The sequence below is a fragment of the Oncorhynchus mykiss genome, chromosome 26 (genome assembly GCF_057628025.1).
Source record: "Oncorhynchus mykiss isolate SJ-2025 chromosome 26, ASM5762802v1, whole genome shotgun sequence".
Lineage (NCBI taxonomy): Eukaryota > Metazoa > Chordata > Actinopteri > Salmoniformes > Salmonidae > Oncorhynchus > Oncorhynchus mykiss.
The window spans coordinates 14067501-14095113 of record NC_143047.1 but is presented as its reverse complement, the minus strand read 5'-3'; the positions used below and the strand labels follow the sequence as shown (position 1 = coordinate 14095113).

Below are 27613 nucleotides of genomic sequence, written 5' to 3'. Positions count from 1 at the left end.
TGATGATGTGGCATTTGACTTTTCCTTTAACTTGAGAGATCTGATGGGAAAGTTGGCGGGAGACCAAGCTACCTCACTGTTCCCAAGAACGCCAGCCTAGGCCAGGGGCGGGACCCACAGCAAGACAACAGTCAAGTTACAATGGGCCCATGACGCCACTGTGTTAGCCTATTGTGAAAACGTTGCTATCAGCTTCCCACTGTGGGGGCAGGCAAAACCAGAACCAGCCCAACCAGAGGAACCAGGTAAGCCTAGTCCGTTTCTGGTGTCCCCAAATTCAATAGGACAACAAAGACAAGCTCATCTTTTTATCATTTGACTTGGGACATCATGCATGCTAACATCCTGTCTTTCTCTGAGTGACAGCTATGAATATAGTCAGACCAGTTCTGTCAGTTGGGGTTCCTGCCCCGTGGGAGAGTGATGTTCTATTATTAGAGGTAGACCTGCTGAGCTGTTTGCTTTACTGCAATGTGTACGTAGGACTGGCCTGTGTTATATTACGTAGAACATGGGAATCAACTGTGAAGACACAGGCGACTGAGATCTCATGCTGAGATCAGGCTGAGATCTCATGGTCAACGTGTAAACACATTGGCACCACAACTCGGTCTTCCTTCTTAGACTGAGATTGAAAACAAAGCATGTTTACTACCACACACCACCACAACCACCGCCACCGCCGCCGCCCAGTCACACAGGAGCCAGACACATTCATGCTCCTGTATGAAGATCACCTTCTTCAGGAGAATGTCATGGCGTGGGATAGTGAGAGGCAATTCCTTCCTACTCAGAAGACAGGGAGAGAAGAGAGAGCTTCGTTGTCAAGCAGAGCAAGTCAGACACAGCCGGCAAACAGGAAATGACGGAAGAAGAGACCGGAAGTGGCCACAGGATGTTGTGTCACTGCTTTGTTTTATGCTTGGCTACGATGACGAGAGCAGAGGCAAGTGTCGGTGCAGAACAACAGTCTTCAGTGGTGGTAATGACAGAGAGCGGGACAGATCGGCAGAGAACCGAAGGGCTTTCTCTCACACCACGTTGGCCTACTAAAGAGCTGCCACTTACAGCTTGACCTCCTTATCTCCATGTACACTGGGCCATCCTGATGTAGGGTACCATACACAAGGGGTCAAAGATGGTCTGGAGAAACAATGGAAACGTTTCAGAACGTCTAGACAGAGTGCAACTACTAGCCTATCTAATATTCCTAGTGGCGACTGACAAGCTCCAAAACAACTGAACCTGGACCAAATCTGATTTCAAGTCAAGTAACAGTGAATAATTCATGGATCTTCCAAAGGATGGGAGATGAAACATTACAAAAACATTTCTCCCTCCAGGGATCTGAATAATGGTGGTGAGCAGCAGACAGACAGGGCTGATTTGGGCTGCGGGGGAGAAGACCTCAAGCCAGCAGCCCCCCCCGTCCCCATCCCTACTGAAAGCAGCACCTGCTGCACCTGCTGATAAGACAGGCATCCTGTATTCCTGCCATATCGTGAAGAAGATGATGCGTGTGCTAGCCTGGCAGCAGCTGATCTGCACTCATCACCGTCTCTGATCCGCCTCCCACTCCTCATAGCCTTATCCAGAGCAGTCTCCTCGCTGAGGAGCCTTGGCCATGACTCCTACACTCTCGCTGCAAGCCCTGCCGATGGTCTCCACACCAATACAGGGTACAACAATGATCTGCTACACAAACTACCATCTCTAGAAGAACGCCTTGCAAACTGTCGAAACAGTGTGTTCAAGATGAGAGCAAAATCACTGCAATTAGCTACATCGTTCATCTAACAGATGCCTCGGGGAGAAAACTTCCAGTAGAGATCGAGTGCCCTGTTAGAACCATAGAAATGGATGTTATGCACTCAGATAAGGCTCCACCACACACACTGACTTCAATTTATGGACTGACAGGGTAGCACTAGTCCTAGACAACTACCACCGTAGGAACACTGTCATCTTGTGGGTTCGGAGCAAAGACCACACAAATGCAGAATGCAGCAAATCCCTGGTAAGAAAATGACCGACAGCATGAATTCCGCATTTCAAGTGAAGTACATAGCCTAGTCCACGTTAGACGAGTTTCCCTGTGTCCTCGGTCTGTTTCCATCCAAACTAGCCAAATAATAAGGAGATGTGAAGGGTCTGACTTGTACATCGTTCATAGCTGAACAATACAATCAAAAGTAGTCACGCCGTACATTTCTCAAAAGCCAATATGTTACGAATTCAACACTATCTTTTTGTTTAGCTGCCTCAAGCTATAGCGTCAAAACATTACCTCATAGGCCAACTATGGTAATTTGTGTTACGGACGCCATGCAAAACCACTGAGTACATAGCATAGCCTCAGTCTGAACTCTCCATCAGCACACTAGCACGAGGACCTGGAAGCACAGGGGTGTATTCTCCCAGCAGCCCCGCAGCACAGTGAAAACAATAGACAAGTAGTTCCTTTTCTGAGCAGAAATGGAGCCACGCTGGACTGACTGCCATACCCTCAGACAGATTGAGAAAGAGAAAGCAATAGAGAGACCGAGCGAGGAGGGCAAAAGAGAAAATAGCTATGCAGTCATTAAGGAGGTTTCTGTTTCATCACTCGTTCTCTGTGTTGTTTTTTTCCACTCAGGATGAGGAGGGTGGAAAAATGTGAAGCTCTCTCTCCTTCAGAGGGTCATATGAAGCACAGCCCACTAGGAGAGGACTGTACAGCCTGCACTTTCCTCCACATCCTCAAAGTTCACTACTGGAATCCCTGTGGCGGTTTTTTCCCAGGGTTCAGAATCCCTCTGTGGTCTCTTGACATTCATCTCCACCAGACATGAGGCCTGCAGCAGCACAGCCGGACCAGACTCCTCTAGCAGAACCTGGGTGGCAGGACCACCTCTGGTCTTTTCTGCAGGCACAAGGGAGCAGGCCAGGGGAACACAACCCCTCCATACACAGGCCTACTGGGCTCCAGTCTAGACTCTATCCCCACAATGACGGGCCAAAGAAAAAGAGTTCACCATATCAAGGGGAGATACAGGATCATCAGAAAGACACCAATGTCAGGGGGAGGGGACAGCTGTAAAGTGGTTAACAAATTCCTTTGGGTATAGACTACAGGTCGACCGACTAGGATTTTTCAACGCCGATACCGATTATTGGAGGACCAAAAAAAGCAGATACCGATTAAATCAGCCAACTTTTTAAATGTGTGTGTGTGTGTGTGTGTGTGTGTGTGTGTGTGTGTGTGTGTGTGTGTGTGTGTGTGTGTGTGTGTGTGTGTGTGTGTATATATATATATATATATATATATATATATATATATATATATATATAATAATTATAATAATAATAATAATAATAATAATAATAATGGCAATTACAACTACTGAATGAACACTTTTTAAAAACTTAATATAATAAGTAAATAAAATCTATTTAGTCTCAAATAAATAATGAAACATGCTCAATTTGGTTTAAATAATGCAAAAACACAGCGTTGGAGAAGAAAGTAAAAGTACAATATGAGCCATGTGAAAAAGCTAACGTTTCAGTTCCTTGCTCAGAACATATGAAAGCTGGTGGTTCCTTTTAACATGAGTCTTCAATATTCCCAGTTAAGTTTTAGGTTGTAGTTATTATAGGAATTTTAGGACTATTTCTCTCGATACCATTTGTATTTCCTATACCTTTGACTATTGGATGTTCTAGGCACTTTAGTATTGCCAGCCTAATCTCAGGAGTTGATAGGCTTGAAGTCATAAACAGAGCTGTGAATCAAGCATTGCTAAGAGCTGCTGGCAAACGCAGTAAAGTTTGAATAAATGCTTACGAGCCTGCTGCTGCCTACCACCGCTCAGTCAGACTGCTCTATCAAATATCAAATCATAGACTTAATTATAATATAATAAACACAGAAATACAAGCCTTAGGTCATTAATATGGTCAAATCCAGAAACTATCATTTCGAAAACAAAACGTTTCTTCTTTCAGTGAAATATGGAACCGTTCCGTATTTTATCGAACGGGTGGCAACCCTAAGTCTAAATATTACTGTTACATTGCACAACCTTCAATGTTATGTCATACTGTTGCATACATACTGCCCAAACTGTTGCATACACCCTGACACCCTGACTCTGCGTGCAATGAACGCAAGAGAAGTGACAATTTCCCTAGTTTAATATTGCCTGTTAACATGAATTTCTTTTAACTAAATATGCAGGTTTAAAAATATATACTTCTGTCTATTGATTTAAAGACATTGATGTTTATGGTTATTTACATTCGTGCAACGGTTGTGCTTTTGTTAAATCACCCCCGGTTTGGCAAAGTTGAAGTAGGCTGTGATTTGATGATAAATTAACAGGCACCACATTGATTATATGCAACGCAGGGCAAGCTAGTTAACCTAGTAATATCATCAACCATGTGTAGTTAACTGGTGATTATGTGAAGATTGATTGTTTTTGAGAAGATAATTAGTGCCACAAGGTCTTTTTGACGCTGCACTTGCATAACAGGTGGTCAAGCCTGCCACGCAGTTTCCTCGTGGAATGCAATGTAATCGGTGTCCAAAAATGCAGATTACCGCTTGCTAGGAAAACTTGAAATCAACCCTAACTAATCGTCCATGCCGATTAATCGGTCGACCTCTAGTATAGACAATAACACAGCATGAAAGGAACTAGCTATCAAGGCCAAGACAACAGAAGAGGGGAAGTGTGTGTGTGAAACCACACACACACACACACACACACACACACTACATGGAGACAAAACTAACACACTGAAGGATGAACCATTTAATGAATGTTTCCATTGTACAGCCAGGTTTAAGACACGTGGATGGAAAAGACACTGAGAAGGATAACAGGCAGGGAACACGAAGACAAAACGCACCCCGAAAGTGTATCAATTACAGGCAAAGCCAACGAGTGAATTATGGCCTAGTTGATGTGAGAGACTGACAGACATCCAGCCTGTAGAGGCAGAGACTCCACCCTAACAGTAGCATAACAATAAACAATCAGGGCACTGTTCTAGACAGGGGGAGGGGAGATACTGAGGTGGGAGGCAACCTTTCTCTGCCAACAGCCTGCTAACAGGTTACAGAGTCACTACCACCTGCAAACACACAGCCAAGCCACTATAGTAGTGACTAACCAGGGGAATTGACTACGCTCCTGATTTGGTCACTCAAGCTGCACTGAGAACACAGGTTCTATATTCAATATATCTTCAAAATAGAGAAATACCTTTTTAATAAAAAATAAAAAAAATCCTGCAAAAAGGTCACTAAAACAAAAAGAGAAATGTACACAATGGTTTGGACTTCATATTACCCAAAGAAATAACAGTTGAAGTTCACAGAAGCATTTCAAACCAACGCAATAACCCAGCACACAGATGTGGGTTCCATTACTGTGTTATCACAGACCATCATCAACAAATCATTTCAAGATCCTCAAAGCTCAAGCCAAACAAGCTGGAACAGTAGTTCCCCCTTTCTCTCTTATTAAAGAATAACACAAGAGAGTGTCTCACCCAAAACCTTTTCAGGCCCTCGTGATTGACAAATCCTCACTTAATTGGCCCATGTTCCGTGTGGCCTTTTTCTCTTTTTCCCAATGATGGACAGTTGAACCAAATTAAACCAAGGCTAACCAAAACACACAGTCTTCTTTGAGCTTTTCTTTGAGGTTATAAAATAACAGCCTGCAGGAGCTTAACCATCACGCCTCTTCAAACTCAGGAGGCTGAAGAAATTTAGCTTGGCACAGAAGACCCTCAAACTTTTACAAATGCACCATTGAGAGCATCCTGTCAGGTTGTATCACCGCCTGGTACTGCAACTGCACCGTCCTCAACCGCAGGGCTCTCCAGAGGGAGGTGTGGTCAGCCCAACGTATCACCTGGGGCACACATCTACAGCACCCAGTGTCACAGGAATGCCAAGGACCTCAGCCACCTGGGCCCACGGCCTGTTCACCCCGCTATCATCCAGAAGGCGAGGCCATTACAGGTGCATCAAAGCTGGGACCGAGAGACTGAAAACCGCTTCTTTATCAAGGTCATCAGGCTGTTAAATAGTCACCACTAGCTGGCCACCGCCCAGTACCCTGCCCTGAACTTTAGTCACTGTCACTAGACGGCTACCACCCGGTTAGGCTACCATGCCCCTAAGAGGCTTCTGCCCTATGTACATAGTCATGGAACACTGGTCACTTTAAGTAATGTTTACATACGGTTTTACCCACTTCATATGTATATCCTGTATTCTAGTCAAGGCCTATCCCATCCACCCAAACACACATATTTATACTCTGGACTCAGACATCGCTCCTCCTAATATTTCTATATTTCTTAATTTCATTCTTTAACTTTTTAGATTTCTGTGTATTGTTGTGTATTGTTAGATATTACCTAACTGTTGGAGCTAGGGAACACAAAAGCATTACGCTACACTCGCAGTAACATCTGCTAAATATGTGTATGCACATATAGGGGCGGCAGGTAGTGGGTTAGAGCGTTGGGCCAGTAACAGAAAGGTTGCTAGATCAAATCCCTGAGCTGACAAGGTAAAAATCTGTCGTTCTGCCCCTGAACAAGGCAGTTAACTTCTTGGTGACAGGGGGCAGAATTTTCACTTCCGGATGAAATGCATGCCCAATTTCAACTGCCTGCTACTCATCCCCAGATTATTAGTAGATTTGGATAGAAAACAAACGTTTCTAAAACTGTTTGAATCATGTCTGTGAGTATAACAGAACTTATTTAGCTGGCGAAATCCCGAGGACAAACCACTCAGATTTTTTTGTTTGTTGAGGTCACTCTTTTCAATGGGTTTTCATTGGGAATCCAGATTTCTAAAGGACCTTCTTGCAGTTCCTATCGCTTCCAATGGATGTCAACAGTCTTTAGAAATTGGTTGAGGATTTTCCTTTGTGTAATGAAGAAGTACGGCCATCTTGAACGAGGGTCACTTGAAGTGTACTGTTAGATAGAGGCGCGTTACCAGAAAGCATGCTACAGTTTTACTCCTGTATTGAACACAGGGCATCCCGTCTTCAATTTTATTGATTATTTACGTACAAAAATACCTAAAGTTGTATTAGAAAAGTAGTCTGAAATGTTTTGGCAAAGTTTACCGGTAACTTTTGAGATATTTTGTAGTTATGATGCTCAAGTCGGAACCTGTGTTTTTCTGAATCAAACGCGCCAAATAAATGGACATTTTGGATATATATAGACAGAATTAATCGAACAAAAGGACAGTTTGTGATGTTTATGGGACATATTGGAGTGCCGACAAAAGAAGTTCGTCAAAGGCATGAATTATATTTTTATTTCTGCGTTTTGTGTCACGCCTGCAGGGTTGAAATAGGCTTCTCTGTTTATATGGTGCTATCCTCAGATAATAGCATCGTTTGCTTTCGCCGAAAAGCCTTTTTGAAATCTGACATTTTGGCTGGATTCACAACAAGTGTAGCTTTAATTTGCTATCTTGCATGTGTGATTTCATGAATGTTTGATTTTTATAGTCATTTATTTGAATTGTGCGCTCTGCATTTTCACTGGCTTTTGGCCAGGTGGAACGCTACCGTCCCACATATCCCAGAGAGGTTAACCCACTGTTCCTAGGCCGTCATTGTAAATAACAATTTGTTCTAAAATTCTTTGGGACTGGGGGGCAGTATTGAGTAGCTTGGATAAAAATGTGCCCAGAGTAAACTATCTGCTACTCAGGCCCAAAAGCTAGAATATGCATATAATTATATTTGGATAGAAAACACTCTGAAGTTTCTAAAAACTGTTTGAATGATGTCTGTGAGTATAACAGAACTCATATGGCAGGAGAAAACCTGAGAAAAAATCCAACCAGGAAGTGGGAAATCTGAGGTTTGTAGTTTTTCAAGTCATTGCCTATCGAATATACAGTGTCTATGGGGTCTTATTGCACTTCCTAAGGCTTCCACTAGATGTCAACAGTCTTTAGGACCTTGTTTGAGGCTTCTACTGTGAAGGGGGAGAGAAAGAGAGCTGTTTGAGACAGAGGTCTGGCAGAGTGGCATGAGCTGATCACGCGTGTGCCTGTGAGAGGTAGCTGCGTTCCATTGCATTTCTAAAGACAAAGGAATTATCCGGTTGGAACATTATTGAAGATTTATGCTAAAAACATCCTAAAGATTGATTCTATGCATCGTTTGACTTGTTTCAACAAACTGTAATATAACTTTTTTGACATTTCGTCTGAACAAATGATTATATGCATTTGGAATACTGGGCTAAATGCGCAAACAAAAAGGAGACTTTATCGAACAAAACAAACATTTATTTTGGAACTGGTATTCCTGGGAGTTCGTTCCTGTCAAGATCATCAAAGGTAAGTGAATATTTATAACGCTATTTCTGACACCTCTCCTTCTTTGGAAAATGGCTGGATGTTTTTCTGTGACTAACGCTGACCTAACATAATCGCAAGGTGTGCTTTCGCCGTAAAGCCATTTTGAAATCTAACACAGCGGTTGCATTGAGGAGAAGTTTATCTATATTTCCATGTATAACACCTGTATCTTTTATCAATGTTTATTATGAGTATTTCTGTAATTTGATGTGGCTCTCTGTACTTTCCCCGGATGTTTGTTTGAGACAATGCATTTCTGATCATAACACACCAATTTAAAATGAGTTTTTTGGACAAAGATTAACTTTATCGAACAAAACACACATATATTGTGTAACATGAAGTCCTGTGAGTGCCATCTGATGAAGATCAAAGGTTAGTGATTAATTTAATCGCTATTTCTGATGTTTGTGAGCCCTTTCCTTGGCTGGAAAATGGCTGTATGTTTTTCTGTGACTAGGTGCTGACCTAACATAATCGTTTGGTGTGCTTTCGCCGTAAAGCCTCTTTGAAATCAGACACTGTGGCTGGATTTACAAGAAGTTTATCTTTAAAATGGCATAAAATACTTGTCTGTTTGAGGAATTTTAAAATGGGTATTTCTGTTGTTTTGAATTTGGCGCCCTGCAATTTCACTGGCTGTTGGCGAGGTGGGACGCTATTGTCCCACATATCCCAGAGAAGTTAACTGACTTGCCTAGTTAAATGAAGGTTAAAAAAAAAAACTCTACAAAAAAACTAAATGTAATTTCATTTAATTCTTCCAGCATGCACTGCCAGGCTGAGGAAGTGATGTAACATCCCCTCCCCCTCCAGTCTTACCTGAGTCAGAATCTTTCTGGTCTCCATTGGCTCCAACAGTGAAGGGAAGCTTCCTCTTGGATGCCTTCTCTTTCATCTCTTTGACGCCATCGCTGCGGTCCAATTTAGGAGTCTTGTTTGACAATACTTTATCCTGGCAAATAAAAAAAGAAAACATGAACACCATATTGTACAGCTATAACAGTAAAGACACACAGATGATCATTTATGGGGTACACTACTAGCTACTAAAACTGTAGATTAAAATGAAAGGGCTGATGTGGAAGGATATTTATAGAACTTCCTCTAGACGAGTGCCAAGCTTTGGCCTAACGTTGGAGACTTCCCTTAGCATTTGGGAAAAGACAGAGCCTGAACAGACAGAGACAGAGGGACACAGGCCATCCAGGCCAGGACACATTGACTGAGGGACACAAAGAGACAGGCAGGCGGCAGCTGTGTTTCCCAAAGCTTTACACTGCAGCGTCTAGAGACTTCCAGCGATTAGGGGATTTGCAGAGCGTGACTTTTCCATGGAATTTCCTCTCGGTGTTCCGGCAGCAGAGAGCAGAGGCAGACAGTCCCAAATGGAAAGAGAGAGATGGAAGGAGCGGTAACACCCCCGGGGTCTGTGGTCCACGGCAACTGGAACCCATCAGAAGCTCCCGTCCCCCCGCCAGCAAGCGGCCTGCTCCGGCACCAACGGCTCCCTCCGGCTGACGTTCTGTCTATACAGCACAGTACAGCGCTGCCTCTCCCTCGGCCTGCCTGGCCCAAAAGACTGCTGTTAAAGGGGCATGCAGCAGCTCTGATCGGGGCCTGTCTGCTCGGCTCTCACGCGAAACACCCTCCTCACATTTAGCTCTAAGGAGCAGGGAGATCTAACACTTCATAAGAAAAAGGAGCAAGGATTTTAGTGTAGTGTTCCAAAGACAGGAAAATATCTCTCTTCTATACAATATACTGCTTATATATTCAAATACCAGGCTATTAACTGCAACCTGATGGTTTTAGTTTGTAGTAGAACTCTGCGAACCCAGATTTGAATGATTGCTATAATTAAATACATCGCAAACGATTATAAAACAAATAAATAAAACCTTATGTAATGCCTCTTTTTCTAAACGCTAGATTTAGAGGGCCAGAGCAGCTGGGTTGTCGGCCGGGTGCCGTCTGTGGTAAGGAAGGCTAATTAAAGAGCTCTGTGTAGGTGGCTGTTTACCACAGAGCGGAGACGCAGAATCCGATCAGATAAGAGGTGGAATGTAGCAGCAGAACGCTCTCTCTTTCTCAGGCTAGTTCCCACTGCTGTACAGTGGCTCGCTCTGCAGCCCGCCCTGGCAAGTCCCAGCCCCCAGCACTCCTACAGTCATGAGACTATGATGTCACCCTTACAGTACAGTGTAGACACACAGCAAGCTCTTCCTGCTGCTTAGAGCTAGGCTTAGCAGTAACTCTGTACACCAGCGAGAGGGAGGGAGGGAACGAGACACATTATTTGTCGGTCTACATGTAGGAGGAATTTCCAAACAGAAAGACAGTACACAGTATACAGACAGCTGACACAGGCACACACAAAACAACATGTCAAGACAGACAGAGGCGTTAGCGCTAGGCAGAGCAAGTCTTGCTGCAACACGCGGAGAAAAGAGAGCCGAATTAAAAAGACAGCTGTGAGCCACTGCTTCAAGGCTGCCTTCATGAGAGACCATGTTTACTGGTCTCCTAGCAATGCTCTCGCTCCTCCTCTCCCTCCCAGAGTCTGATGCAATTCGGTGTGGAAGGCTGTACATAGCAGACGCGCGTAAAGCTGCACCTCTGGGTTGCTGCTGCCCCATTGATTACCATGACATCATCATTCTGCGTCTAAGCCCACTGTGGCTGTCCATGCTGGCAACACGTCCACAAAAACACAAGCTGGCTTTAGCTGCCATTTAAAGGGACAGCTCTCCACACTACCTAGGGGAAAACCCCACTGAAATGTCTCCCTAATCCCTAGTATCACAACCATGTTGAGAAACAATAACACAGGAAATGACACCTGTTATTACGTTACCATTACAACTCTGCTCACATCTAATTAACAGCTCCGTTCATTAGAATCCACTTCTGGGAAATGATGTTCAGTGGTCTAACATAGAACCTAGGGAGAAAATCTCTAGGAACTAATCTCTCATGTTTTGTCTGAGTGTCTCAGTGTCAGGCTGACTACAGCAGAATGCCGTGGCCTGCCTGCCCAGGAACGTAATGCTGTTTTTGATGCATGAGGATCTACATTTGCCACACAGTGCCAGCAGCCTCCACTTCATTGGTCAAAAATAAAGAAGATTACTTCATAGATAAAACCTGGACTACCTACTCAGATGAGTCATATATAGCTGGCTGGCTAAAGCACATAACCTTGCTATATCATGAGTCATTAAGCTGATGCAACACTACATACAGCCATTTCCCTGGCTCTAGGCTACATCTAGAAACACAGAAAGCATGTCTGTATTTAAAGGGTAGGGTTGTGTGATGGTATTCATAGTGCATTCAATACAGTAGCAAGGAACTTTTCAGAGAGCGGGACACGTGTATAAGTTGCAAGTGTTGCAATAATTCACGTGGGTAAAAAAACAAAATAACAACTGTTTGACATAGTGCATTTTGCCAACTTGTATTTTAAGTGGGGATGCACGATATATCAGTGAACATATCGGAATCATCAAGTTTGCAGAAAACACAACAGCTTGATCACCAACAACGACGAGACAGCCTACAGGGAGGAGGTGAGGGCACTCGGAGTCAGGTGTCAGGAAAATAACCTCTCAACGTCAACAAAACAAAGGAGATGATCGTGGACTTCAGGAAACAGCAGAGGGAGCACCCCCCTATCCACATTGACTGGACAGCAGTGGAGAAGGTGGAAAGTTTTAAGTTCCACAGACAGTTTGGTGAAGAAGGCGCAACAGCGCCTCTTCAACCTCAGGAGGCTGAAGAAACTTGGCTTGTCACCTAAATCCCACAAACTTTTACAGATGCGCAATTGAGAGCATCCTGTCGGGCTGTATCACAACCTGGTACAGCAACTGCTCACAACCGTAAGGCTCTCCAGAGGGTGGTGTGGTCTGCACAACGCATCACCGGGGGCAAACTACCATCCCTCCATGACACCTACAGCACCTGATGTCACAGGAAGGCCAAAAAGATCATCAAGGACAACAACCACCCGAGCCACTGCTTGTTCACACCGCTATCATCCAGAAGGCGAGGTCAGTATAGGTGCATCAAAGCTGGGACCGAGAGACTGAAAAACAGCTTCTATCTCAAGGCCACCAGACTGTTAAATAGCCATCACTAACTCAGTGACGCTGCTGTCTACACTGAGACCCAATCACTGGACACTTTAATAAATGGATCACTAGTCACTTTAAACAATGGCACTTTAAATAATGCCACTTTAATAAAAGTTTACATATCTTACATTACATGTAAATACTGTATTTTATACCATCTACTGCACCTTGCCTATGCCGCATAGCCATCGCTCCTCCATATGTACATACTCTCATTCACCCCTTTAGATTTGAGTGTATTAGGTAGTTGTTGGGGAATTTTTAGATTACTTGTTAGATATTACTGCACTGTTGGAACTAGAAGCACAGGCATTTCGCTACACTCGCATTAACATCTGCTAATCATGTGTATGTGACCAATAAAATTGTATTTGATTCGGCCAGTATTAGCTAAAAATGCCAACGTCGGTATCGGTTTAGTTTTCTTAAATCGGCGTTAAACTATGTCAAAGCTACCGTTCATACCTATATAACGTAGGTGGTACATGACGTAATGACGCCACGTAAAATGTAGCGCTACACTGCAACACAGCATTCCTAACCTAGCCCACAATGTCTGCTGTGTGGATTGAGCAGTCAACAAGTCCAGCAGTCATTTGAAAGAGTAAGAACATTTCAGCGAGACAACTCAAAGGTGAAATCCATTAACGGCAAGATAACGTTATTCATTGCCCTTGACAATCAACCGTTCTCTGTCGTGGGTGATGTTGGCTTTCGCCGACTGGTCACGTTTCCCTACCGGAGTTCCACAGCAATAGCGTCACTGCTATTAGCTTCACAACATAATATGTAACGTCGTTTGGGTCTTTGCGTGTCAAAAAAGATAACATTATGACACTTTAAGTACGCTTTTATTTTGACACTTCAAATAACACAGTTCTATTATAGAATGTTGTGTGGTCTGAATTTGCACATGCAAGCCAAGCGCCACCACTACTATCAGTAGCACTGTCAAAGCTGTACAAAAAAGTATGCAAACAAGCAAACACCGGCCACGAATGATGTGTTTACAATACCACGTTGGTAATGAAGCATTTTTTTGTTCGACCGCAACTTCTGAGGTAGCTAGCTTTAGCTTGGTACCTAGCTAGCACCAATACAACCAGCCTGAAAACAATGACCAGTAGAAACTGCAATCATTTTCATTATTCTTAGCAATGATTTAGGAATCCTTGTGAGTAAGTATTAGCTAGGTAGCCACTTGTTGTTCACCTATTGAAATTGAACTTCAGTTCATGAAAATAAATACCTAGTCAGCTACTTAGCTTTGTTGCCCAAAGCTAACGTTATAAGCAACCAGCTAGCTTCTTCTTGCTAGTGACGTTCGACCAGACCAGGTTACGTGTTGTGAAGCTAGCCACAATAAGGATCAGGCACAATAGTGGAATTTGCGGTTTGTCTTCAAAATAAAAGTAATTCTTTGAAAGTGATGCAGAAGGTTACAATTGGTGGAATCATGCCATATTTAGACTAGATAATGTTAAACAAGGTTGGAATGTGAAGCAATGCAATGGGGTATCAGTCTACTCGGAAACACCCACAGAACACAATTGTTTATAGAGTTTACGCAAATATTAGCATTGTAGCTCTTATCACAAGACTGTGACTGTGTGACATCACCTCCCCAGTCAGCCTATTGTGTATATTCACATTCATATTGCACTGTACAGCTTTACATAAGGATTGGGGATCAATGAAATGGGGTATCAGTCTACTCAATACCCAATATATTGTTTTTCTTCAGGCATAGTGTTCAATACATATAGGTTGACAATAAATGTGGCTCAATTCACAGTTGGTTCAGAGTCCCATAATAAGAGATACGACGCTAATGTTCTCTGGGTGTCACTGAGTAGTCTGATACCTCATGTCATTGATCCACAATCCATAGGTAAGACTGTACAGTGAAATACGTATGCCCCCAATGCAATTCTTAAGTCTAATACATCCAGTGTGATTTCAACACATTTGTCAAATTAACAAATTGTCTTTTGTTGATTTTATATAACAACGTTTCAACCTCGTTTAACATGATCTATTCAATTATGGCATAATTATACTATTTGTATTAATTTGCATCACTGTCAATGACATACTTTTATTTTGAGGTCTAACCGCAAAGTCCACTATTGTGGCTAATCCTTATTGTAGCTAGCTTCACATAGATGGGTCCGACCACCATTAATCAAATAAGAAATGTCTTTATTAATTATGGTTATTTTAAATGATGACCCCCATCAATATAGTTAGCTAGCTAACTATAGCTACTGAAACAGATTGTTTTGCTATATTTTAGGGGAAGAACATTGTTTGCATCCATGAGCTAGCTAGCTTTTTTTTAAATGACCAGCACTGTAGGTGTGCGAGACAACTTTACCAGCATCATAGCATACATATCGATTAATCTTTGTGACATATGAAATACGAGTGATAGTGTAATCAATGTGCAATAACTACGTGAAAAATGTATATTCAGGTCCTGACTGGTCAACACACTTATTTGACATGTCAAGTAGTGTTTTTTGACAAGCAAAGACCCAAACAGCATTCCATAGTATGAGAAATCCTGATTGGAATGAAACGACTGAACAAATGAACAACGAAACAGCACAGAAACTAAAAGAAAGTAATAGGTTTTAATGATGTTTTACTGGTAATGGGGACAAACGTAAATGCCAATAAAATAACTTTTTGGTCAGTGTGGTGTGTGTGTGACTTTTATTTAACTAGGCAAGTCAGTTAAGAACAAATTCTTATTTACAATGACGGCCAAACCCGGACGACGCTGGGCCAATTGTGCGCCTCCTTATAGGACTCCCAATCATGGCCGGATGTGATACAGCCTGGATTTTAACCAGGGACTGTCGTGACGCCTCATGCACTGAGATGCAGTGCCTTAGACCGCTGCGTCCATGTGTGTGTGCTAACTATTTAACTGTACTAGAATACTTAAAAAGGCCGCTAAAATTGTAAATATCAGTTTTTTTGCCAAGGAAAATATTGGATATTGGCCAAAAATGTCATATCAGTGCTTCACGAATTTGAAGTGTTCTCAACAAGTGTTTTCTTTCACTGTAGAAATGTTACCATAGCCCAACATTGGGACCTCAGTCATAAGAAATAATCCTAAAAAAAAGCGACAATGGGCTCTTAGCCAGTTGAATGCCAACTCCCATGGAGCTGTTTATTAAGTCCATAATGACTTTTTACTGTGTAATGAGGACATGACCCCTAGATGCAGGACTCAGCAGCTAGAGCAGTAAAGGGCTTGTGTATGTGTAGATTTGTGGTGTGTCAGTATGTGTTTCTCTTACCTTCTTCCCACTCTGCTTCTCCACCATGTCAGTGTTGAGTGGGAAGTCTTCCAGCTGGGGGGTTTTTGAACCCCCACCCTTGGGCATCGTTCAGCTATCGCCACGCCAAACCTCATTCACGCTTCCATCGCATCGTCATCGACCGTCTGCCAAAGGAGAGAGCGAGAGAGATAGAGGGGGAGATGGAAAGAGACACATTAGCACCTGGTCACTCGTCTCCACAGAAAACACATTTCCACACTGCCACACAATGCTCCCATTAGCAGTACATCAGGCTTCCCATTTTCAACAATTACACCTGCACTCTGGTTTCAAAGGTGAGGAAGTGTGCAGAATAATGCCCCTGCTCCAGACCCACTCTCTGCCCTGTAAGTTTAGGGTGTTTCATTGCCATCTCCATAGGGTGAGAGAGATAGTGGTCAATGTGGGTGAAAGACAGGCCTACGGAAGCGAGTCTAAGCACGTTTTTAAGTAGCTAATCCCTTATTCACACACAATACATTCCTAATTGAAACCAATGTCTTGATGTCAATAACATTAATCCCATCTCGATTACAATAAACATGGGGAGAATTATAGGTTTTCCTATTTTGTGCAATGCCAGCGAAACTGATTTTACTGTGGGACAGGAGACACACATCTCTGCTTCATGACACCCGGTAACAGCTGAGGAATGTCTTCAGGGATATGGCACGTCTGGACAACAGCCCTACTGCCCTACCCAACATACATACTACACAGTGTCGGTGTGATGCAGGGAGTGGTGTGCTAGTGTAATGCAGGGAGTGGTGTGCTAGTGTAATGCAGGGAGTGGTGTGCTAGTGTAATGCAGGGAGTGGTGTGCTAGTGTAATGCAGGGAGTGGTGTGCTAGTGTGATGCAGAGAGTGGTGTGCTAATGTGATACAGGGAATGGTGTGCAAGCAGGGAATGGTGTGCAAGCAGGGAATGGTGTGCTTGCAGGGAGTGGTGTGCTAGTGTGATGCAGGGAATGGTGTGATAGCAGGGAGTGGTGTGCTAGCAGAGAGTGGTGTGCTAGTGTGATAGCAGGGAATGGTGTGCTTGCAGGGAGTGGTGTGCTAGTGTGATGCAGGGAATGGTGTGCTAGCAGGGAGTGGTGTGCTAGTATGATGCAGGGAATGGTGTGCTAGCAGGGAGGGGTGTGCTAGTGTGCTGCATGGAGTGGTGTGCAAGCAGGGAGTGGTGTGCTAATGTGATACAGGGAATTGTGTGCTAGCAGGGAGGGGTGTGCTAGTGTGCTGCATGGAATGGTGTGCTAGCAGGGAGTGGTGTGCTAATGTGATGCAGGGAGTGGTGTGCTAGTAGGGAGTGGTGTGCTAGTGTAATGCAGGGAGTGGTGTGCTAATGTTATGCAGGGAGTGGTGTGCTAATGTTATGCAGGGAGTGGTGTGCTAGCAGGGAGTGGTGTGCTAATGTGATGCAGGGAGTGGTGTGCTAATGTGATGCAGGGAGTGGTGTGCTAATGTTATGCAGGGAGTGGTGTGCTAATGTTATGCAGGGAGTGGTGTGCTAATGTTATGCAGGGAGTGGTGTGCTAATGTGATGCAGGGAGTGGTGTGCTAATGTTATGCAGGGAGTGGTGTGCTAATGTTATGCAGGGAGTGGTGTGCTAATGTTATGCAGGGAGTGGTGTGCTAATGTTATGCAGGGAGTGGTGTGCTAATGTTATGCAGGGAGTGGTGTGCTAATGTGATGCAGAGAGTGGTGTGCTAATGTTATGCAGGGAGTGGTGTGCTAATGTTATGCAGGGAGTGGTGTGCTAATGTTATGCAGGGAGTGGTGTGCTAATGTTATGCAGGGAGTGCTGTGCTAATGTTATGCAGGGAGTGCTGTGCTAATGTTATGCAGGGAGTGGTGTGCTAATGTTATACAGGGAGTGGTGTGCTAATGTTATGCAGGGAGTGGTGTGCTAGTGTTATGCAGGGAGTGGTGTGCTAGCAGGGAGTGGTGGGCTAGTGTTATGCAGGGAGTGGTGTGCTAGCAGGGAGTGGTGTGCTAGTGTTATGCAGGGAGTGGTGTGCTAGCAGGGAGTGGTGTGCTAATGTTATGCAGGGAGTGGTGTGCTAGTGTTATGCAGGGAGTGGTGTGCTAGTGTTATGCAGGGAGTGGTGTGCTAGTGTTATGCAGGGAGTGGTGTGCTAGCAGGGAGTGGTGTGCTAGTGTTATGCAGGGAGTGGTGTGCTAATGTTATGCAGGGAGTGGTGTGCTAGTGTTATGCAGGGAGTGGTGTGCTAGTGTTATGCAGGGAGTGGTGTGCTAGTGTTATGCAGGGAGTGGTATGCTAGTGTTATGCAGCGAGTGCTGTGCTAATGTTATGCAGGGAGTGGTGTGCTGGTGTTATGCAGGGAGTGGTGTGCTAGCAGGGAGTGGTGTTAATGTTCCCTCCTGCTGAATCTCCATGCAGCCATGCTACTAGATTATCCCTATTCTCTTTAGTATCCACTTCCCCGTCTGCATGTGGAGAGGTTGCTTCCGAGCGCCCATGAATAAATGATATGTAAAGAGTTTCTCAATATTTTTCTCCTCCATAATCCTTTTTTAAATGTTATTTTTAAAATGGTTTTAAACCAGAGTGTGTGCAGAGGGCTGGGCTGGAGCCGGTCCCTCCTCCTGCCATCCTCCCGCCCTCTCTCCACTACCCGGGAACGCTGCCTGGCACTCAGCTCTGCCCTGGCGCCATGGCCCTCCCTCTGCAGCTCTCCTGCTCAAAGACAGCTATTTATATCCCAGAGCTAGCGACGCACACCGACAGAGGAACATTGCTCCTCTCTCTTCCTGGCATATGGAAAGTGAGACGCAGCAAACCTCTGCTCTGCTCGGCTCTGCCTCCACCCCTCTTCTCTGGCCCCGTCCCCCAAAGCCTCACACACTCCAAGCTCACATTACGCAGCACAAAGTGGCAAAGGGGTCAACTACTATCAGAGACAAAGATTCTATGATACACACATTGTGCCGACCTAGTTTGAGCGATCTTGAACAATAAACTCCACACCCCCATCGTAAATGCACACATCGTGATTGAAACCAGCCTTTGATGTTAGTGGTGCGAAACAGTTTCATATTATATTGAGATAATCATTTAACCAAGTACAATTTCCCCTCTGCTATAACTTTGAGTGTCGTATGTTGGTGCCTGTATGCGCATTGGCAGGGTCAATGAGAACCGATTACGTTTTCCTATATGGTTTCCGCTGTGTACCATATCAGTGACTGACTTAAACTTCAATAGTGTTCTATCTCTCCCTTTTTTACATGATGTAATAACTATCGTATATAATACCATAGGCCTATATTATTATAGACAACATCACTATCCAGATGCTGCGCTTCTTGACGTAATTGTGTTATCAGGTTGTCTTCAAGGATTCTGGGGTGGTTTTGGCACAGAGGTTAAATAAGTGTATTATGTTATTGAGTCCTCAGTCAGTTCCTCTATAGGGGTTTTTGGCAGGGAGACTTCAATGTATTATATGTGTGTTCTGAGCTTTCATCTCCTAGTGGGGAGAGGAACACACACACACACACAGAGAGAAACAGAACCCCAAGAGGAAACACAATAACATCCATTCCAAAACACAGGCCTCATTTCCTCCACCTTCCACCCCATTCAAAAGTTGTACAGCATCTGCTATCAGTGTGTGTGTGTGTGTGTGTTACACAGAGGGGCCGCTCTCCACAAGCCAGCAGCTCTAATTCATCACATATGAGTAAGTCTATGCACTGTAAGGTACAGTAGAGAGAAGTCGAGGCCCTGGTCCAATGCTGGATCCTGCAGCATCCGCTTCCCGCTCCTTTACACTGAAAACAACAAATCCTGGCTCCCTCTTCCAACCCCCCAAACACACACCATGTGTGCAGTCTGTCCACACTCCCCCAGGGGTCCCTTCCTGCCACTCTGTAAACAGGGTCAGCCACGGCTGTCAGATTTCTTTTTCCAAAGCTGTATTGATGAAATATTGTACAGTTTTTGTCTTGCGTCAGCATCACCTACAAAAGTCATGAAATTACCTCACCGATTGAGTTTCACTTTGACATTGTTTTGTCTGGGAGGCTAGGTAAACAAAGCCCACGTCATCCTCACAGCACTGTTTACAGTGGAAAAGCAGCACACCGGGAGCCAAATTGCAAATGCTAAAGGCCTATTGGAGAGAACATTGATCTGCAATCATGGAACAGCACAATTTCGATAAGTGTGGTAAGTGTAAATTTGGCATTTTGCTTGCAATACCGTATTGGAAATGCCTTATCCGTCCAATTTCAACAGCATAAGCATGACGCACATGGCAGCCATGTTAAAAGGTCTATATAAACAGTCTTTGATGTGTGTTGTTTTGCTGACAGCCCTTCCAGGCACCAATGTCACCTGACAGCAGTGATTGGTCATGTAACCACACACTTGAGCCATTAGACAAAGCATTGGCTTGCTAGCTAGCTGACTATTCTCAACTACGATTGGTGCTTGGAGCGGGTGGGTGGGTTCACACACAGGTTAGAGCTGTTTACTCTTAGCGTGAATCAGGCTATCCCAACAGAGGCAGAGCCTTGTGGGTTCATCGCACTGACCCAGTAGAAGAGTGAAGAATGTGGTCTTTAATGGGTTCCCAATGGGGATGTTTTTTCTGAGACTGACCCCTGGTCAGCAGAGCTGGAGGTTAGACTTTAGCGCTTTCTACTGCTTCAACACTACACAGAGCCCTCACCTCTTTCTCCTGCTTCAACACTACACTGAGCCCTCACCTCTTTCTCCTGCTTCAACACTACACAGAGCCCTCACCTCTTTCTCCTGCTTCAACACTACACTGAGCCCTCACCTCTTTCTCCTGCTTCAACACTACACAGAGCCCTCACCTCTTCTCCTGCTTCTACACTACACTGAGCCCTCACCTCTTTCTCCTGCTTCAACACTACATAGAGCCCTCACCTCTTCTACTGCTTCAACACTACACAGAGCCCTCACCTCTTCTCCTGCTTCAACACTACACTGAGCCCTCACCTCTTCTCCTGCTTCAACACTACATAGAGCCCTCACCTCTTCTACTGCTTCAACACTACACTGAGCCCTCACCTCTTTCTCCTGCTTCAACACTACATAGAGCCCTCACCTCTTCTACTGCTTCAACACTACACAGAGCCCTCACCTCTTTCTCCTGCTTCAACACTACACAGAGCCCTCACCTCTTCTCCTGCTTCAACACTACACTGAGCCCTCACCTCTTCTCCTGCTTCAACACTACACAGAGCCCTCACCTCTTCTCTTGCTTCAACACTACACAGAGCCCTCACCTCTTCTACTGCTTCAACACTACACAGAGCCCTCACCTCTTCTCTTGCTTCAACACTACACAGAGCCCTCACCTCTTCTACTGCTTCAACACTACACAGAGCCCTCACCTCTTTCTCCTGCTTTAACACTACACAGAGCCCTCACCTCTTCTACTGCTTCAATACTGAGAGCCCTCACCTCTTCTACTGCTTCAATACTGAGATCCCTTACCTCTTTCTCCTGCTTCAACACTACACAGAGCCCTCACCTCTTCTCCTGCTTCCGCACTACACAGAGCCCTCACTTCTTCTCCTGCTTCCGCACTACACAGAGCCCTCACCTCTTTCTCCTGCTTCAACACTACACAGAGCCCTCACCTCTTCTACTGCTTCAATACTGAGAGCCCTCACCTCTTTCTCCTGCTTCAACACTACACAGAGCCCTCACCTCTTCTCCTGCTTCCGCACTACACAGAGCCCTCACTTCTTCTCCTGCTTCAACACTACACAGAGCCCTCACCTCTTCTCCTGCTTCTACACTACACTGAGAGCCCTCACCTCTTCTCCTGCTTCAACACTACACTGAGAGCCCTCACCTCTTCTACTGCTTCAACACTACACTGAGCCCTCACCTCTTCTCCTGCTTCTACACTACACTGAGAGCCCTCACCTATTCTCCTGCTTCAACACTACACAGAGCCCTCACTTCTTCTCCTGCTTCTACACTACACTGAGCCCTCACCTCTTCTCCTGCTTCTACACTACACTGAGAGCCCTCACCTCTTCTCCTGCTTCAACACTACACAGAGCCCTCACCTCTTCTACTGCTTCAACACTACACTGAGCCCTCACCTCTTCTCCTGCTTCTACACTACACTGAGAGCCCTCACCTCTTCTCCTGCTTCAACACTACACTGAGCCCTCACCTCTTCTCCTGCTTCTACACTACACTGAGCCCTCACCTCTTCTCCTGCTTCTACACTACACTGAGAGCCCTCACCTCTTCTACTGCTTCAACACTACACTGAGCCCTCACCTCTTCTCCTGCTTCAACACTACACTGAGCCCTCACCTCTTCTCCTGCTTCTACACTACACTGAGCCCTCACCTCTTCTCCTGCTTCTACACTACACTGAGAGCCCTCACCTCTTCTCCTGCTTCAACACTACACAGAGCCCTCACCTCTTCTACTGCTTCAACACTACACTGAGAGCCCTCACCTCTTCTCCTGCTTCAACACTACACAGAGCCCTCACTTCTTCTCCTGCTTCAACACTACACAGAGCCCTCACCTCTTCTACTGCTTCAACACTACACTGAGAGCCCTCACCTCTTCTCCTGCTTCAACACTACACAGAGCCCTCACCTCTTCTCCTGCTTCAACACTACACTGTGGCAGAAAATAGACCTTTCTTAACTGTGCTGCAGGGTTCTCCGCAAAGAATGTAAAAGGGGCGCTGTGCCACATTGTGGACCTGGCTGCGCCACTATGTAAAAACTATTATTTTTCTTTTAATTCATGAGTGGCTTGTCTTTCTGTGTGAGAAAGAAATATTCCAAACTGACTCTGGGAAAGTTGTGGGACGACATATCCCAAAATCATACCACTGTACATAGATTTTGTTTTCAAGCAATAAGGCTGATGCAACAGATCAGAACGTTGAACTTAAGAAGTTGATCAACTATTATTAAAGATATTGTCGCTGTGGACATGTTACTGTAGCTGCGTTCTGTGTCTGTAAAGGGTTGCAGAAGATATAACGCCATTGCCCGGCAATACACATGTAATAGGAGCATTATTCTGCATGGAACATTTACATGGAATTAGATTTTTTCTTCAAGTTTTAACGGAAAACCAATAAAAACGTGGCAGTTTAAATGTTAAGCAAAATGTTCAATCTGTCACATCCTCAGCTTTAATTGCATTTGTGGAAGTAGTAAAATAATTCCAGCATATGATAAAGTTATAAAATAATTCCAAAATAATTTCTATAACGCCTGCTACCAGAAGTTGTTCATCATTAGTGGACATGCATTATGCAATAACAACAAGGGGCATTTTCATAGACAGACTTGAAAGCCAGATCAGTGAATATTGCAAAAATCAGGTTAAACTGTTTTGATAAGGGGCCTCCCGTGTGGCGCGGTGGTCTAAGGCACTGCTAGCTGAGCCACGAGAGATTCTGTGTTCGAGTCCAGGCTCTGTCGTGGGCCGGCCGCGACTGGGAGACCCATGGTGCGGCGCACATTTGGCCCGGCGTCATCCAGGATATGGTTTGGCCGGCAGGGAAGTTCTTGTCCCATCGCACACTAGCGACTCCTGCGGCGGGCAGGGCGCAGCGCACGCTGACACGCTCGCCAGGCGTACATGGTTTCCTCCGACACATTGGTGCAGCTGGCTTCCGGGTTAAGCGGGCATTGCATCAAGAAGCAGTGCGGCTTGGATGGGTTGTGTTTCAGAGGACGCACGGCTCTCGAACTTCACCTCTCAAAGTATTTTGATAAAATAATTAGTGGGTCATGCCCTACCCTAAAATCTCCAGGCCTGGTGACACACACTGCATTACTCTTGCCCTCATGGTCCCAGTTCTGTTGACCATTGAAACATTTAATTGCCAATATAATTCTAGAAAGAATGTGGAAAAGTGTACTAAAGCACTGTGTTTGCTATTTTATTTGTTATACTTTTAGGCTCTAGATTGCAGGAAATTGCAGTTTCAGGTGTTACAAGATGCAAAAATCTCTGAGTCAAAACGGGACTCACCTCAATAATCAGTACCACCTTACTAAACAAATCCTGGTCTGGAATATCACAGTAAACATATTCCATGTTAATTACATAGTATCATGGCTAACAGATGATTATGTCGCTGCAAAAAACCCATTTCATTCTGAGACAGCACTGTGTGTTGTTCCCAGGTATCTCCAATAGGATCCACAGGGTCTGTTGTGAAGGACTCCCTGTCCCCCCTCACTGTCCACTGACATGGTAGGACCCATTAGGACACACACTGCTAATAATCTCCAGTCTCCACTCGCAAGCAACTGCATCTGGCTTACAAACACATTTGCTGGACACGCTGCTTATGAACATGAAACAGTCTGGATACACAACTACCGTAATTCCATTGGGATAATAAAACAAACAAACAATCCCCTAAAATGATGGCCTTAGTAAACAGATAGAATCCTCTGGGAGCTTGTGTGCAGTGGTGAGTTCACTTTTTCCACTGCGTGGGCTGAGTCTCTCCATACATTTAACAGTATCATATCATCAGCTAGCACGAAAATACACAGAGAGAGAGAGAGCACATATCTACTAGTCCGCCATGAGCTGCAGGGACTATAGGTCCACACAGCGAAGTAAAGTTTTCAATGAAAATCACAGAAGTGGGCTGAGGAAGCAATCTTTCCCCATCGAAAGCAATTCAGCCAAGACTCTTATATAAACTGGATAATAGTTTGATTTGATATGATTTTTTTTACACATACACAGTTAAAGTCAGAAGTTTACATACACCTTAGCCAAATACATTTAAACTCAGTTTTTAACAATTCCTGACATTTAATCCTAGTAAAAATTCCCTGTCTTAGTTCAGTTAGGATCACCACTTCATTTTAAGAATGTGAAATGTCAGAATAATAGCAGAGAGAATGATTTATTTCAGCTTTTATTTCTTTCATCACATTCCCAGTGGGTCAGAAGTTTACATACACTCAATTAGTATTTGGTAGCATTGCCATTAAATTGTTTAACTTGGGTCAAACATTTTTGGGTAGCCTTCCACACGCTTCCCACAATAAATGTGGTGAATTTTGGCCCATTCCTCCTGACAGAGCTGGTGTAACTGAGTCAGGTTTGTGATGGCTACTCCAATACCCGGACTTGGTTGTCCTTAGGCTCTTTTGCCACAACTTTGGAAGTATGCTTGGGGTCATTGTCCATTTGGAAGACCCATTTGCGACCAAGCTTTAACTTGTGATAAGTGAATTATAAGTGAAATAATCTGTCTGTAAATAATTGTTGGAAAAATTACTTGTGTCATCATACACTAAGTAGACGTCCTAACCGACTTGCTAAAACTATAGTTTGTTAACAAGAACTGACTCCAACCTAAGTGTAGGTAAACTTCCGACATCAACTATACACACACACACACTGCTCAAAAAAATAAAGGGAACACTAAAATAACACATCCTAGATCTAAATGAATGAAATATTCTTATTAAATATTTTTTCTTTACATAGTTGAATGTGCTGACAACAAAATCACACACAAATTATCAATGGAAATAAAATGTATCAACCCATGGAGGTCTGGATTTGGAGTCACAATCAAAATTAAAGTGGAAAACCACACTACAGGATGATCCAACTTTGATGTAATGTCCTTAAAACAAGTCAAAATGAGGCTCAGTAGTGTGTGTGGCCTCCACGTGCCTGTATGTCCTCCCTACAATGCCTGGGCATGCTCCTGATGAGGTGGCTGATGGTCTCCTGAGGGATCTCCTGCCAGACCTGGACTAAAGCATCCGCCAACTCCTGGACAGTCTGTGGTGCAACGTGGCGTTGGTGGATGGAGCGAGACATGATGTCCCAGATGTGCTCAATTGGATTCAGGTCTGGGGAACGGGCGGGCCAGTCCATAGCATCAATGCCTTCCTCTTGCAGGAACTGCTGACACACTCCAGCCACATGAGGTCTAGCATTATCTTGCATTAGGAGGAACCCAGGGCCAACCACACCAGCATATGGTCTCACAAGGGGTCTGAGGATCACATCTCGGTACCTAATGGCAGTCAGGCTACCTCTGGCGAGCACATGGAAGGCTGTGCGGCCCCCCAAAGAAATGCCACCCCACACCATGACTGACCCACCGCCAAACCAGTCATGCTGGAGGATGTTGAAGGCAGCAGAACGTTCTCCACGGCATCTCCAGACTCTGTCACGTCTGTCACGTGCTCAGTGTGAACCTGCTTTCATCTGTGAAGAGCACAGGGCGCCAGTGGCGAATTTGCCAATCTTGGTGTTCTCTGGCAAATGCCAAACGTCCTGCACGGTGATGGGCTGTAAGCACAACCCCCACCTGTGGACGTCGGGCCCTCATACCACCCTCATGGAGTCTGTTTCTGACAGTTTGAGCAGACACATGCACATTTGTGGCCTGATGGAGGTCATTTTGCAGGACTCTGGCAGTGCTCCTCCTGCTCCTCCTTGCACAAAGGTGGAGGTAGCGGTCCTGCTGACCATCTCCTGATGTACTGGCCTGTCTTCTGGTAGCGCCTCTATGCTCTGGACACTACGCTGACAGACACAGCAAACCTTCTTGCAACACCTCGTATTGATGTGCCATCATGGATGAGCTGCACTACCTGAGCCACTTGTGTGGGTTGTAGACTCCGTCTCATGCTACCACTAGAGTGAAAGCACCGCCAGCATTCAAAAGTGACCAAAACATCAGCCAGGAAGCATAGGAACCGAGAAGTGGTCTGTGGTCACCACCTGCAGAACCACTCCTTTATTGGGGGTGTCTTGCTAATTGCCTATAATTTCCATCTGTTGTCTATTCAATTTGCACAACAGCATGTGACATTTATTGTCAATCACTGTTGCTTCCTGAGTGGACAGTTTGATTTTACAGAAGTGTGATTGACTTGGAGTTACAGTGCCTTGCGAAAGTATTCGGCCCCCTTGAACTTTGCGACCTTTTGCCACATTTCAGGCTTCAAACATAAAGATATAAAACTATTTTTTTGTGAAGAATCAACAACAAGTGGGACACAATCATGAAGTGGAACGACATTTATTGGATATTTCAAACTTTTTTAACAAATCAAAAACTGAAAAATTGGGCGTGCAAAATTATTCAGCCCCTTTACTTTCAGTGCAGCAAACTCTCTCCAGAAGTTCGGTGAGGATCTCTGAATGATCCAAAGTTGACCTAAATGACTAATGATGATAAATACAATCCACCTGTGTGTAATCAAGTCTCCGTATAAATGCACCTGCACTGTGATAGTCTCAGAGGTCCGTTAAAAGCGCAGAGAGCATCATGAAGAACAAGGAACACACCAGGCAGGTCCGAGATACTGTTGTGAAGAAGTTTAAAGCCGGATTTGGATACAAAAAGATTTCCCAAGCTTTAAACATCCCAAGGAGCACTGTGCAAGCGATAATATTGAAATGGAAGGAGTATCAGACCACTGCAAATCTACCAAGACCTGGCCGTCCCTCTAAACTTTCAGCTCATACAAGGAGAAGACTGATCAGAGATGCAGCCAAGAGGCCCATGATCACTCTGGATGAACTGCAGAGATCTACAGCTGAGATGGGAGACTCTGTCCATAGGACAACAATCAGTCGTATATTGCACAAATCTGGCCTTTATGGAAGAGTGGCAAGAAGAAAGCCATTTCTTAAAGATATCCATAAAAAGTGTTGTTTAAAGTTTGCCACAAGCCACCTGGGAGACACACC

At 44.6% G+C, this 27613-nt stretch overlaps 1 protein-coding gene across 6 annotated transcripts in view; it reads right to left on the bottom strand.

Moving 5' to 3' along the window:
• LOC110506421 (ankyrin repeat domain-containing protein 11) overlaps positions 1–27613 on the bottom strand; it is a 139383-nt gene that overhangs the window by 19527 nt on the left and 92243 nt on the right. For all 6 annotated transcript variants that reach the window (XM_021586014.3, XM_090222170.1, XM_021586015.3 and 3 more), the window contains 2 exons: positions 15855–16000; positions 9224–9356 (listed from right to left, as the gene is read on the bottom strand). In XM_021586014.3, coding sequence (XP_021441689.3) covers positions 9224–9356; positions 15855–15941 — 220 coding nt within the window. In that variant the 5' untranslated portion in view covers positions 15942–16000. The remainder of the gene's footprint in view (positions 1–9223; positions 9357–15854; positions 16001–27613) is intronic.